Raw genomic sequence first — 15681 nt, forward strand, 5'->3', positions numbered from 1 at the left:
AGGTTATCGATCATATTCCTTTTTTTTTTTCTTCATCTTTTTTAAATTAGGAATCTAACGAAAACAATCTCTTTATCATCACAATCATCTTTCCTTTTTAAGTCAAGGATCTAATGAGCTATCACAAGACAAGATTAAATATGTATAAGACTATCTTTTCAAACCTTATCCGTGATAACATATTGGACTTTTTGTTTTTGTTAAACAATAACTTTTTAGTGTACAAAAAATAATAAAATAAAAGCTCAACAATAAGGGTTGTGGTAGAGTAACAAATATTTCTTCATCACTATCAGGCTTTTGGATTCAATTTCTTCAAGTATGAATTAATTTTAGTTAGAGAGCGTTTCACCTCTGTTGTGGGACTTTTCAACGCAAATTCGACTTTAATCAGACTCCAATATAAATACGAAACACTAAATGAAAAGTAATAGATTTTATAATAATAATAACTTTAAGACAAAATAAAATTATTTAATAATAAATAAAGACACATAAAAAGAAAATATAACACAACAACACAATCACACTAAGGGCCCGTTTGTCCATGCGATATGGTATCTTGATATGATATCATGATATGGAATCATAAGATGAAATTGATGTTTTGTTTGGACATGCGATATGAAATTTTTGTGTTGTATATTTTTTCATAAACATAAAAATCCCATAAGTTGTAAAATTATTAAAATAACCCAATTGTTTATTCAATCTTATCAAATAAAAAATTATAAAATCGCATAATAAATTATTACAGGTATTTAAACTCCACTTAAGTAATTGTTTCATCTATCTTTAATTTAATAAAAAAAATTGAACATAAATTGTAGTGTACTAGTTTTTTAATATAATACTCTCACATAGTACAAATAATTTTCTTAAGTTGAACTTGCATTTCTCAATCACGGGATTGAGAAGACGAACCAACATTATTACTTTGAGCCATTTGTTGGTCAATATCATCCGCAATTATATTTTTATGTTTATAGATCATAAATATTTCATCACTTTAACAATCGGTTGGTGTGAGTTTAATTGACTATATGTTGGTGAGAATAATAAATTTTATGTCAGTGAGAATAATAAATTTTAAAAAATAATAATGTGATTATAACTTTTATTTACATATGAAATAAATTGTTAGTAGATATAAATGTCGAGTTGTTTAAACAAAATATAAATTTGTGAATTAATTTTTGTATTAAAATATCTCAAATCATGATATGAAATCACCATGTAATTGCATATCATGTTTTTTGGAGAATATGAAATCACATCTCATGATTTGAAATCACATCTCATGAGATGGAATCAACATGAAATCGCATGTCTAAACGTTGATTCTATCTCACGATACCATATCATGATACGATATCGCATAGTCAAACGCCTACCAAATAACATTGAAATATATTTAAATTAACAATACAATACGATACCACAGTTGTCATCCATCCAAACAAGGTGTTTTATTGTATATGTGAATGGGGTATATACTTTAATGCCAAAAATCCAACAGAGTATACATACATCTGTCTTCTTCCAAACCTAAAACCCCAAAAAGAAAATCCAATTGCCAGCAAAAGCTCCACTTAGTCACCTGTTCATTGACCTATCCATTCATATTATATTATATATATATATGTACTCACTTATATCATCACCATTTTCACACCTATATCATCACCATTTTCTTTCATATACCCTATAAAAAACTAAAAAGTTAAAGACTTGTGGATCCAAGAATTTACACTTATTAGCTGAAAAAGATTACAACTTTGGAGTATCCCAAGAACCCCATTAGTGTCCTCTTTCTATTTTTTGCGTTGTGACTGAAAAATTAGAACTTTGGGGGTATTTCAAGAACCCCATTAATCTCAGATTTTTGTGTTTTAACTGAAAAATGGGGAATTATAGGGTATGTGTGTGTTTCTCACGCAAATTCAAGGTAACAGAGGCAGAGCCACCAACAGATGTGAAAGAGGCATTTAAGAAATATGGTGATGGTGGGAACCAGATGACTGCAGAACAGTTGCTGAAGTTCTTGATTGAAGTTCAGGGAGAGACCCAATTGACTGTTGCTGATGCTGATGCTGTTGTTAGACAGATCCTTCAGAAAAGACACCCCATTACTAAGTTAGCTCGCCAGGCTCTTGCTCTTGATGATTTTCATCATTACCTTTTCTCTGCTGACCTTAATCCTCCAGTAAATTCCAAGGTACTCTCTCAAGGTTTGTTTCAATTTGTTTGTCTAGTTTTGACTTATTTGAAGAAGTGAATAAAGTTTTAGTCTTGAGGTTAAAAGATACATGGAATGTACCAAAATAACCTTTAATCTTGTTGTGAGTGTAAATTGGAGCTGAGTTGTCAAAAATGAAAAGAGGGATTATATTCTTGCTTTTGTTGTGTTGGATCTTTTGTCTTATTTAGAAAGAACTTTTAAGTTATGTGCACTGATAGAGACAGTCTCAAATTGAAGTCTGATGTGATAACTTGGAAATGGAAGCCAGTCAGTGACACTGTCAATGTATATAAGTTGAATCTATTTTTGTAAAGAACATAAAGTTTGAGACTTTGAGTGAGATTTCCCTTTTTGGTTAAAACTATTCTCGGCTCTCGCATAGATGAAGAACATAGTGAAATGAGATACTTGGTGTGGACTGCCGAATCCTGTGAATCAGTGGAGTCTTTGAACACAAGTTGCGCCCAAAGCCATTAGGTCGAGGGCACGTCTCCCTGGGTGTTGCGCATAGCATTGCCCAAAAACCAAATTTTCTCAAAAGAATTTCCCCTTTTTGGGTGTTGAAAGTTACTATCTTTTATTAATTAAGCATTATTTGAAGTGTGTGCTTCGTATACAATGTTAACTTCCCAAGTTCTTATTCTTGGAGATTTCCATCACTATTCTTCTCTGCTGGCCTTTATTTGCTGATCAAGTTTAAGCTACTCTTGCTCTTATTGTTGGATATTTGTCTTATTTGGAAATGCATAAAGTTGATGACTTAGAGTAACTTTTCCCTTTCCTGGTTTCTCAGAGGCTGAAATTTAGTCTTTTTACCAATTAAGCATTATTTGAAGTGCCTACTTCTACACATTATCCTTTTGGGAAATGGGGTGGCCAAAAAAAGTTTGAACTTAAACCTGATTATTTCTACATGTGGAGAATGAGCAAACTTGTCCTTTTATTTTTTGGATCTTTAATAGAGTAAAGAGGCTTGCCTAACTACAAAGAGGAAAATGGAGGGCATTCTTCAATAACAAGATCAGTAGCTAGGTCGGCACTTGGGTTTAGTGTTAAATGAGCTACTGTGGACTGAATATAGCAGAATGGATATAGACTATTATATAGCCGAGTTCAAGTATATTGGAATTGAGGTGTAGTTGATTGAATGATTGATGTTTTGCGTTTCTTGAAATATCTTTTACTCATTACGTTTGCCTCTTTCAGGTTGACCATGATATGAATGCGCCACTCTCTCATTATTTTATATTCACTGGACACAATTCTTACTTGACGGGGAATCAGCTGACGAGTGACTGCAGTGATGTCCCAATTATAAAGGCACTGAAAAAAGGTGTAAGGGTGATAGAGCTTGATATATGGCCAAACTCCGACAAGGATGACGTACATGTACTTCATGGAAGGTTTGTGCATCTCCTGCCTTTTGTAGCATTTTGTTGAAGCCTAGCTATTAGAGTGGTCTGTCTTCAAGCAAGTCTTCTCTTTTCCAGAATTAGCAGTCTAGATCCTCTAGCGCGCTTAGATGGTTTAAAAGATTGCATTGTGACTTTTCTTATTAAAAGTTCACCCTTCACCACCAAAATATTCAGACATTGACACTATATTAATGCTTGATCATGCTAGTCTTGTGCTTGGATGAGTGGACTCAACTGTAAAGTTTAAAACTTATTAACTACACAAATGACCCCACTACTCCAACGTCTCAGTGCACCTTTTCAAGTTCCAGGTACAAGCTTTGCAAGCTTCTTTTATCTCTCCTCTAACGATCTCTTTATAATACTACCTGATGGGATTGTGTTATGCTCCAAGTCCTTCTCAAGTTAAGAACCAGTGCTTTTTTTTTCTGATGACCGTGGTGTCCTGGCCAGCTTTCGTGCACCCCGACTAATTCCACGGGATACCTACCACCTCCCTCCAGTCCTTCTTAATTCACTACATCAGATTTCTTCAGAAATTTCTTGCTCTTGGTATGACTGCAATTGTTCCAGATTATACTGCCTTCATTCTCCAATTATCGGCCGTGCTTTCAAGTTTATCACTTCATTTATCTGCTTGCATGAGTGTTGCTGACGTAGGTTTAATCTAGAGCATGAGTAGAATGGAACCAAGTGAAACTAGTTACTATCGTAATTCACTTGACTTACCCCAAAGCCAGATCAGACATTTCTTCAACTGCTCCTTCTAGTACCAATCAAAATGAAGATTTTATATGGTCTTAAGGTAATGAATCGTTTTGTCTTCCTGGCATGTGGACCAGCAAATAAAAGACAGATTATCGTGGGGGATTAAATATACAACTGGAATAGGTTGTATATGTACATGTTTTTGCTGAAGGTAAAAAAGGTGGAATTGTGTAAGTCGTTAATTTTTGAAGATCCTATTACCTTCATTGTATGCCAGTTAAATGAGAAGACATCAAGTTATTCTAAAATCAATACTCTGCTCTAACAACCATAAAGTTTATCCCATTCAATTTGGTTCTTCCACAACAACAACTTACCCGGTGTAATCCCACAAGTGGGGTCTGACCTTACCCCTTCATGGAGGTAGAGAGACTGTTTCCGAAAGACCATTGACTCAAGTGCACCAAATCAAAATAATTATGAATGAGGAATATGGCAATGAAGAAAAGATGAAAACTAATACAGAATTCAATACAAAGCATACAAAAAGAAACAGTAGCAACAACATCTATAGACAGAAATTAAAATGACTGCTCGCTTACAAAAGTTTCTAGGATGTACTCTGACTGGCTCTACTCCATCTAGACACTGCCATTGTGGCTTTGAATAGAACCTTATATATCATCTTGTACTTTCTAGTGGAAGGCTGGAAGCAACATTAATTTATGTAGGGTATTGGATGATCATCACTGGCTGTAAATGTAGGCTTAATTGAATGTTAACAGAATATACTAGGTCTCTGTTTGGCTCGTCCTTTTGTTATGGCTTTATTTTTTGTACTTTTAGCAGCAGAAGTAGTTCATGCGGCGCGAATTCAAGTAGTTCCTAAACCCTGTACCTCCAGGGGAAGTCTTGTTGGTTATATTAGTTTGAGTAGATTTAGTGACTAGAAACTTTGCATAACAGGACCTTGAGAGACCGTAAACTTCTATAGACTCAATCATTATATCATGCAAGTATTATGCTATCTACTACCCATTCTGCCTTTTCCTTATTGTGCTAAACGTGAGTTATTATATCTGACAAATCTAAGGAGAAGCTTGGATTTCTCATACAATTTTTTCTTTTTTTCATTCAAGTATTGAAATTAATATTTTAAATGAGTTGAAGTGTAAAATTACTCGTCTTTTAGAGTTTTACTGTTCTTGAGCTCAAAAGATGAAGCTCTCAATTGGTGTTGTGCTTAAGGTTGGAGTTTTGGAGTTGAATGTGCATGGAGATTATAAAATTTCTAACATGACTTGTGCGAACTTCCCGCACTTAGCACTTCCGTTCCAAATCTTTAAGGACAAAAAAAAGGGACGATAAGATGGCTCTTGTTGGTTGTAATCTATTAGAGATTGCAGCATTTACATTTACTAATTTTCTTGATTACTTCCTGTGAAATTTTTGTAAGTTGGTTTTTTGCAAAATGTAGGACAGTGACAACCCCTGTGGAATTAATAAGATGTCTCAAGTCAATAAAAGAACATGCATTTTCTGCTTCTCCTTACCCTGTTGTAATAACACTAGAAGATCATCTAACGCCTGATCTTCAAGCTAAAGTGGCTCAGGTGAGTTTCTATTACTTGCTTCTATGCCTTCTTTCTTCAGTTGTGTCGTTCCTCCTTTTATTGGTTATTGAGATGTTCCTTTCTAATGCTTTGCTTGTAGATGCTTACTGAAACATTTGGAGAAATGCTCTTTGTTCCTGAATCTGATAGTCTAAACGAGTGCCCTTCACCAGAAGAACTAAAGCATCGTATTATTATTTCAACCAAACCTCCAAAAGAGTACCTTGAAGCCAGTGCTAGTGTTTGTAAAGACAGACGAAATAGCTCTCAGAGGTCAAAGGATTCCGAGGATGATGTATGGGGTTCCGAGCCTTCAAGCTTGACAGCTGCTCAAGAAGAAAATGAAAAGGTCTTCTGGAAGTGGAATTCGTCAACCTTATTCTCCTTGTATGATCTAACATGCAACTACTTATGATAGTCATGATTTGCCTTAATTTTCTGCAGAGCGATAGTGATAAAAGTTATGAAGATGACGATGACGCCACTCACAGAGGACATGTGGCATCTGCTTATAAACGCCTTATTGCCATCCATGCTGGCAAACCTAAAGGTGGGTTAAAGGAGGCATTGAAAATCGATCCTGATAAAGTAAGACGCCTAAGTTTAAGCGAACAGGCTCTTGAAAAGGCTGCTGAATCTCATGGAACCGAAATTGTGAGGTTTGTATTTCAGCATAACAAAGCAAAGACAGTTGAGGTAGCTTTAAACCATCAGTAGAGTTGTCATGGATTTATATCCTAATTGTGTGCTGAATTTTTTTCTAGGTTCACGCAAAGAAACATTCTAAGGGTGTACCCCAAAGGTACTAGATTTAACTCCTCCAACTACAAGCCACTAATAGGTTGGATGCATGGAGCTCAGATGGTAGCATTTAACATGCAGGTTTGGTTGAGTTTTCATTTGCTCACATGATACCATGTCTTTTTTGTGGTTGATGCTTTTTACTATTTGTTCAATAACATCTCATTTCGTTAAAATAATGCTGATTATTGATCAGTGTTGTCAAAGGCGCGCTTTAAGTGTGCTTAAGCATGGAAGAGAGGCTCAAAACATGTTGAGCGCTTCGCCTTGCTTAATGTGCACTTCTGTCTCGTCATCAAGGTTCTAAGGCATACTCTTTTCTAGCCAATGAGCTTCTGACACTAATAATTGAAATTTCACTTTATTGTTGAAAAAGTTCAATTTCTTTGTCCATATATTGGTCGTTCATCCTTATAATTGTTTGTCTTGGACTAAACATATATATTTATGTTTTTTCTACCTTCGTCTTTTTTTAATTAAAGCCTACACTTCATTTGCGCTTAAAGCCTAAACGGACCTCAGAGCTTTTTTGCGCTTTTTGCTTTTGATAACACTATTCTTGATATATGTTAAGCTCATCACTCTGCTTTTCTGCATTTAGTGCTATGTAGGCACATATGAAATGAAGCTTTGGTTCCTTAAATTGCATTTTGGGAATTCTTAACCACACTTAGATAGCGCTTGATAGAGCAAGGAACTGCAAAATCTGTGTCAAGTCAGTTGTGCTTCTTATCAGATATATGCTCGTTCGATATTCCATCTAGTTTCATTAGTATTCTTCACCCCTTTCTGATTTACTGTTATTGTTTCTTTGATTCCTAAACGGCTCATGCTAGTGATTCTATCTTCACTAATCCTTTTTATGAATGTATGCTATTGCAAACTTGCTATCATCTTATCACATTTGAACAGATGTTTATAAATCTTACTGAAGAAAATCGTGTATTAATGACTGTGACAGGGGTACGGTAGAGCACTATGGTTGATGCATGGGATGTTCAGGGCAAATGGAGGCTGTGGTTATGTTAAAAAGCCTGATTTCTTACTGAGTGTTGGTCCTAATAATGAAGTTTTTGATCCTAAAGCAAAGTTGCCAGTTACGAAAACCTTAAAGGTAATCAAATGACTCTGAATACAACATCATTTAATGTGTGCAAGTACTTACGTTCTCATTATTGGACAGGTGAAAGTATATATGGGAGATGGATGGCATTTAGATTTTAAGCAAACTCACTTTGATTTGTATTCGCCTCCGGATTTCTACACAAGGGTAAGCTGACTGTTCTTTCATAGACACCATTGTTTCTTAAAAATGAGGAAAACGAGTTCCCTAATGAAGGGAAGGAAAACAAGCCCTACTAACGATATTCTACCTCGATTATGTCCTTCCCACCCTCCAACTCAGCTCATCTTTACGCACTCCCCATAGCCCTCATCTCCACCATCTGACACCCCTACCTCCCCCGCCCACCTCCCACAGTATTTATTTAAATTATATACAAATGCTTTTAGGATAACAATTATTGCTTACCTACCAAACACAAGAAAACACACTTATTTTCTAGAAAACATTTTTCGAAAAACATGTCCCTTCATACCGAACACACCCTTAAAGGTTGAAGGCATCAAATTTTAATCATGAATCCGCCTTTGTTTACAGGTTGGGATAGCTGGAGTACCTGCTGATGAGATAATGAAGAAAACAAAGACTAAAGAGGACAAATGGACGCCGGTTTGGGATGAAGAATTCACCTTCCCACTGACTGTACCCGAATTAGCTTTGCTACGAATTGAAGTACACGAATACGACATGTCAGAGAAGGACGATTTTGCTGGCCAAACATGTATACCTGTTTCGGAGCTGAAACCTGGTATACATGCAGTTCCACTCTGTAACAGAAAAGGTGAGATATATAATTCCGCGAGGCTACTCATGCGCTTTGAGTTTATATGAGGGTTTTTTTATTGTTGTGTGCTTCTCGAGCTTTCATATTTTTGGATGTCGTCGGATGATGTTTGTTTACATTTTAGGAGTTTGTAATAATGTCACTAAGCTCTCTCCTTGTGGATGAAACTTGTGTTGCAAAAGATCATTTCGATTTTAGGCTTTGTAGTTTGTACAGTATACTCTACAAGTAAACTAGATTTTTCAAGTTCCATTTTGTGTTGTGATTGTTGTTGAATCTTTGTGAAGTACAAGTCTTTTTCTGATGAGTCCATTCGGGTTTGAAATCGATATTTTGTAGTTGATACCTTGATGAAATTACCTGGTTTCTATTTCGGTGGGGAGTAGCAGGTACCTAATGTGGATGGAGTAATTGAGGTGCGTGCAGGCTTAGCTGAGACACCACTATTGTCAATTTTATGGTAGATTCAGCTTGCTATGTTGTGTTTTTTGTGTTTGGAACTAGTACTGATGCTCCGACTAATTCGGGTTGCCCCACATAAGACTTATTTAAGAGGAAAATGTTTATTTTCTTGAATTCGATTTTTCTGATTAAAAATGAAATTATTCCAAATACTGATAGCAAAATGTGGCAACAATATACTTGGAAGCTATAAATAGTCAAGAAAGTGATATTATTTTGAAGTTAATTAGACATTTATGTTCCGATGTTTTGTACATGAAAATTATTTGACTTTAGAGAATATCTAATATTATGAAATATGATGCAACAAGAGCTTTTAAAGGTTTTATGGGAAATGGATAGAGATTTTATAGCACTATGTTTCTGAGATAATTTTATTTATTTTGTCATTATTTCTTTTCGTTGTATGTGCATCAATCGGTTCGATTCGATTTTATGTATTATTAATTTAGTTTATCAGTTTTCGATTTTCAAATATATTCAACCAATAACCAAATCAATAATATATCTTTTATCGGTTTTCAGTTTATCGGTTTTGGTCCTTAACGGTTCGATTTTCGATTTAACCAATGAGAAAATACTTATAAAATGAATATATGACTTTTCTAATAAATTTGATGTGAAAATACAATATTAAAAACCAGTATTGAACCGATAACCCAATAATTTTATTTATAAAATCATTAAAAACCGTTAAACCCAATACCCAAACAACCACAAACCAATAACACTTTTACCGATTCAATTTTTTCAGGTCCATAATATCAACTATTAATAAACTACTGTAATAGATATGGAGATTAGTGATGAAATATCATTTTAAAGATAATCTCAATTATTATCATTTAGTTAATTTTATTCATTTTTTACTACACCAAAAAAAATAATATTGTAATTAAATACAAGTCCTAAAACAATAGAAATAATCCAGAAAACAAAATTGAAAGAAGAATAAGCCAGGGAAAATATTGAAAAGAGGATATATATTTCACTTTACTGCAAAACATCCTCTTAATATTCTATTAAATTGTTTGCAACAATTTGAACTTTTCTAAATAAAGGAAATATTTCTTGCAAAAAAATAAAAACTATTTTAATAAATAGTTTTTATATATTCCTTTTTAAATTATTCTGGTAAAAAAAAAAAGCTACTCCTCCTTTTTACCAGAATCATTAAAAAGCTTAGGATCAGTTTGATAATAAACAATATCTCCATTGTCACTAACATAATGATCCTTCTTCATGCTTTTCACTAAATTTTCAACCAAATGAAATGGAATTGCCCCTGATTTTTTTGGCTCTCTATAATATTTTCCAAATACTGGTTTTGCTGCTTTTGTCTGTTAAAAAAAAAAAATAATAATGTATTAGTGAAATAATTGAACAAATAATAGATAATAAAATAATTTTTACGATCAAACGAAAAAAAGAAAAATTTTTACCGCTTCGACAAGGTGATAATGAGGTATTTGAGGGAAAAGATGGTGAATAACATGAGTACCAATATCATGGTGAATATTATTAAAAACACCGTAATCGCGATCAACTGTAGTTAATCCGCCTCTTAGATAACTCCACTCCTATATTTCCAAAAAGGAAATAATTAAATCAATTATTCAAATAAATTTAAATAAATAATAAAATTTAAGTTATATATACCGACCTTGCCACGATACCAAGGCAGCTTTTCTTCATGACCATGGTGATGCAAATATGTGACAGAATCCAACCACATCACAAAAATCTATCAAAATAATAAAAAAATAATAAGGCCAAGTGAGTTTTCAAATTCCTAAAATTATTTTTAATATATAAAGAACCACACGTATAAAAATATTTAAGTTTCGACGAATTAAAAAAGGAAAAAAGTTTGTATGACTAACCATATAGGGAATTCCGTAAAGCTTAAGCAGTTGGAGAAAGCCAACGACGGTTGAAAGATAGAAGAGGAGAGCAACCATGAGTGTCCAACACAATGTTGATGTAACAATAAATTTTCTCTCATTTTCTTGAAACAAATCACTGTATGGATTAAAATGAGAACCTTTTTTTCCTGGACTTCTCCTCATCTGTATAACCAAAAATAAAATATTATAAAAACACAAATTCAAATAAGAATAAAAAAATAAATACTTATGATATTTGAAAATTTTATCAAAAATATTATTTACCAAATATAATGGATATGCTATCAAGGGAAAAGGTATCTTGAATCTTAAAAGCTTTGTTGCATAATCCAACTCCTTGTATAGCTTTTCTGGCATCTGCAATAAAATAAAAATAATAAAAATAAAATAAAAAAAAGAACTTTTTTTTTAAATATTTATATTAATTAAGGAAAATATTTACCGGCACCCAAGATTCATCAGCTTCAACATTTCCATGATTTTGATGATGAGTTTTGTGGCTAATTCTCCTATTTTTCGAAAAAAAAAAAATAAATTTAGCCTAAAATATTTTACATAAAAAAAATAATTCATTCAGAACAATCGTCACGTCACGTCACGTCACATCACATAACCATAAGGTCATGACTTTATTCAAGTCATGAAAATAACCATCGACGAACTCATATAGTACAATCGAAACATCATAAAAAAACGAAATCTTAATACATCAGACTGAAACGAAAGAGAAACCTAACCATCCATGATAGGGCACAAGGATAAAAGAATGAAGAATATGTCCAACCACACTATTTAATAGTGCACTATCAGAAAAACTCCCATGACCACTACAAAAAAAAAAAAAAAAGATTACACATCAAGTCAATTATTATATAATATAAATAAAAAAAAAATAATGTTAATTGAACTTACCAATCATGACCAAGAACAAAGATTGCCCAAAACATAGTGCCTTGTAAAATCCAATAAATTGGCCAAAATTTCCAATTATCAAAGTAAATAGCCATTGTTACCAAAGTAAAAACAATGACAACATCTCTAAGTACATAACTTAAAGATTTCCATGGATTTTTAATCCAACAATGCTTTGGAATTGCAGCTCTTATTTCAGATAACTTAAATGGTGGTAAAGCACTTGAATCAAATTTCAATTCCAAATTTTCATTTGGAGAAATAAATTCCACTCCAAGAGACCCCATTATTGTCAACAACCCTGTGATGAGAAAAAGAATAATGCATTACTTCGTGTATTTATAGCAGATACAGAATTTAAACTTTATGAATTATTCATTAATTATATAATCATAGTCAAATATACTTGTTTTTGTTATATTCAATACCTTTAAGTCTATATTTTTACTTAATTAAATTTCATATAAAGACATATTTGACCAAACAAATTATATATACTTTTACGAACAAACTACATTAGTCAAATTCTCAACTATATATCACAAAAGCAACGACTTTGAATTTTGAGGTAATATAAAAAATAGAATTCACCGACTCTAAAATTAGATTGGGTACATATATAAGAAAGGAATAAAAGAATAAAGCAAAAGAGATATTTTACAAAAGAACGTAATCTATTTTATTAGGAATTTTAGCAATAAAAAGTGTAGTGTGAAATGAAAGGTTGTTATAAAAAAGAATATAATATATAGTTCAAAAATATCAGAATAAAACATATCGTGACCGACACATGCAGTGTTTCACTTTTTATTATTATTAAATAAAAGTTATAGAGGAAAAACACAAGAAAAAAGTTAAAACTTAGGTAGTATTATGTGATTTTAATATATTTGAATTTTATTAAATAAAGTATTTATTTAAATTAGATTGAGTTCAATATATCTATTTTGATTAGACTCTTATTTATTGCCCAAATTATTTAGTCAATTGTCCTTATTTTATGGACTTACTATTTCTCCTTTATATTTATATATATCAAGCAGTAATCGAATATATTTTTATTGGAATTTATTCCTCAATTAATGTAATGTATTTTAATAGTATCAAGAAGCGATATTAAATACTAAACATGCATTTAAAAATAAAAATATAAATTCACTTAATATTATTCTTTTTCAAAAATAATAAATTAGAGTCGGACTAATCTAAACGAAAATACCGTAAAAATAGTGTTTTAATTATGGTCAAACAGAAATAATATGAATAATAAATCAGTATTGTAGTCTCTACTAACTCTTTAAAAAAAATAGTGTTTTAATTATGGTCAAACAGAATTAATATGAATAATAAATCAGTACTATAGTCTATACTAACTCTTTAAAAAAATAGTGTTTTAATTATTGTCAAACAGAAATAATATGAATAATAAATCAGTACGATAGTCTATGCTAACTCTTTAAAAAAAGTAGTGTTTTAATTATTGTCAAATAGAAATAATATGAATAATAAATCAGTACTATAGTCTATGCTAACTCTTTAAAAAAATAGTGTTTTAATTATTGTCAAATAGAAATAATATGAATAATAAATCAGTACTATAGTCTATGCTAACTCTTTAAAAAAATAGTGTTTTAATTATTGTCATATGAATAATAAATCAATACTATAGTCTCTACTAACTCTTTAAAAAAAATAGTGTTTTAATTATGGTCAAACAGAAATAATATGAATAATAAATCAATACTATAGTCTATGCTAACTCTTTTAAAATAGTGTTTTAATTATTGTCAAACAGAAATAACATGAATAATAAATCAGTATAATAGTCTCTACTAACTCTTTAAAAAAAATAGTGTTTTAATTATGGTCAAACAGAAATAATATGAATAATAAATCAATACTATAGTCTATGCTAACTCTTTTAAAATAGTGTTTTAATTATTGTCAAACAGAAATAACATGAATAATAAATCAGTATAATAGTCTCTACTAACTCTTTAAAAAAAAATAGTGTTTTAATTATGGTCAAACAGAAATAATATGAATAATAAATCAATACTATAGTCTATGCTAACTCTTTTAAAATAGTGTTTTAATTATTGTCAAACAGAAATAACATGAATAATAAATCAGTATAATAGTCTCTACTAACTCTTTAAAAAAAAATAGTGTTTTAATTATGGTCAAACAGAAATAATATGAATAATAAATCAGTACTATACTATATACTAACTCTTTAAAAAAAATAGTCCAAAGAAATTGTCCTTAAAGCCGCTCAGCTAATTAATTTCGATACAATGTAAGACATTAGGACTCGTTTGGTTTGATTTTAAGTTATGATGAGATTATTTTTTATTGAGATATTTGGTTTGTTATATTCAAATTTCAAAATAATAAATTTTAAGAACAATTTATTTACTTATAAAAATGTCCTTCATGAATATAAAAAGTGATGTAACAAAAAGATTGAAAGAGACTTTTTAATATTTATTTATTTTATCCGGAAATAAGTTATACTGAGATTACTATACGATCCAAAGGGAGAAATAACTTATCCCACTACTAATAATTAATCTTGGGATAAGTCATTCCGGACATGCCTAATTTAGTGGTATCATAATTTAATTACACGACTACTTGATATTATCCTTCAAAACCAACGACCCCTAATGATATCAAGCCGTAACCAAATAGTATTTTCATTGAAATATTATTTGTTCCTAAATAATTAAAAAATAAAAATATAAAAAAATATTAAGAAGCGATCTAAAGACGCATTAATAATTAAAAAATAAAAAAATAAAAAATAACCACTTGTAAATTAGAGTCAGGCCAATCTAAATGAAAGTAGTATAGGAATAAATGTGAATGAAATAGTTATGGTCAAACAAAAAAACTCTTAAGGCTTGTTTGGTTAAGAACAAAATTATTTTAAATAAATTATTTAAAAATAAATGATATTTATTATTCCATTCTCAATATGGATGGTATTATAATAACACCACATTTTTACATAATAAACTCACTCATACTAAAATTAAATGAGAATAATTATCCGTACGAGAATGATAATGGCTCCAAACATTTCATAGACAATGTAGCATTAACCACGCTACATTACGTGTAATTTCACAAATAGAATTAAAATAAGGGCAATGTAAGATAAAATTAAATACCATAAACAGAAATCGACCCAGTAAATTTCAAATATTCAGATATGATAGATTGAGATTGAGAAAAATTGGGTGTACCACAGAATTAATGGTGCAGATGAGTTGTTGGCGGCGGGGAGAGGTGGCTGCTACCCTTATGCTACCAAGCTGGTGGTGGCAGTGCGGTGCCGTTGCCCTTTTAATAAGTAAAGAGGCGGCTGGAAGCTCTAGGGTTTTGCGGTTGATGAGAGGTTTTAAGATTTTAACCTCCCTCTCTCCACTTTAGATCTACAGATCTCTTTTTTTATTTATAGTGTTATGTATGGTCTAAAATAATACATATTTGTTTGTTTTTTTTCTCCCGGTAAGCAAGATCTCATAAACCAAATATGTGGGGCACAAATTTCGAAATTTAATCTGAAGTTGAATTTTTTTTTAAAAAAAAAGAATAAGAAAAAGATAAAGATAAAAAAATTTAATCTGAAGTTGAATTTTAGAAATTAAAGAAAAAGATTAAAAAAATAAATTCACTTCAAATTATTTGTAAATACTAGTAATTATA

The 15681-nt window shown here is 31.3% G+C and overlaps 2 protein-coding genes across 2 annotated transcripts; one reads left to right on the forward strand and one right to left on the reverse strand.

Annotated features, from left to right (window-relative positions):
- The first annotated feature begins 1531 nt into the window (after positions 1-1531).
- On the forward strand, positions 1532-8938 carry LOC107023791 (phosphoinositide phospholipase C 4-like). Its single transcript, XM_015224598.2, has 9 exons — positions 1532-2218; positions 3449-3645; positions 5843-5978; positions 6079-6327; positions 6423-6637; positions 6743-6860; positions 7741-7893; positions 7963-8049; positions 8440-8938. Exons 1-9 carry the CDS (start codon positions 1904-1906, stop codon positions 8731-8733), a joined length of 1764 nt encoding a protein of 587 aa, XP_015080084.1. The 5' UTR covers positions 1532-1903; the 3' UTR covers positions 8734-8938.
- A 1178-nt stretch (positions 8939-10116) lies between these two features.
- LOC107023926 (omega-3 fatty acid desaturase, endoplasmic reticulum-like) lies at positions 10117-15412 on the reverse strand. The gene is made up of 9 exons (XM_015224773.2): positions 15219-15412; positions 11968-12268; positions 11793-11882; positions 11498-11564; positions 11320-11412; positions 11032-11217; positions 10812-10892; positions 10591-10728; positions 10117-10488 (listed from the first exon to the last, which is right to left on the reverse strand). The coding sequence occupies exons 2-9, from the start codon at positions 12252-12254 to the stop codon at positions 10297-10299; spliced, it is 1134 nt and encodes a 377-aa protein (XP_015080259.1). The 5' UTR covers positions 12255-12268; positions 15219-15412; the 3' UTR covers positions 10117-10296.
- Positions 15413-15681: the final 269 nt, after the last annotated feature.

Source organism: Solanum pennellii, chromosome 6 (assembly GCF_001406875.1).
Source record: "Solanum pennellii chromosome 6, SPENNV200".
Lineage (NCBI taxonomy): Eukaryota > Viridiplantae > Streptophyta > Magnoliopsida > Solanales > Solanaceae > Solanum > Solanum pennellii.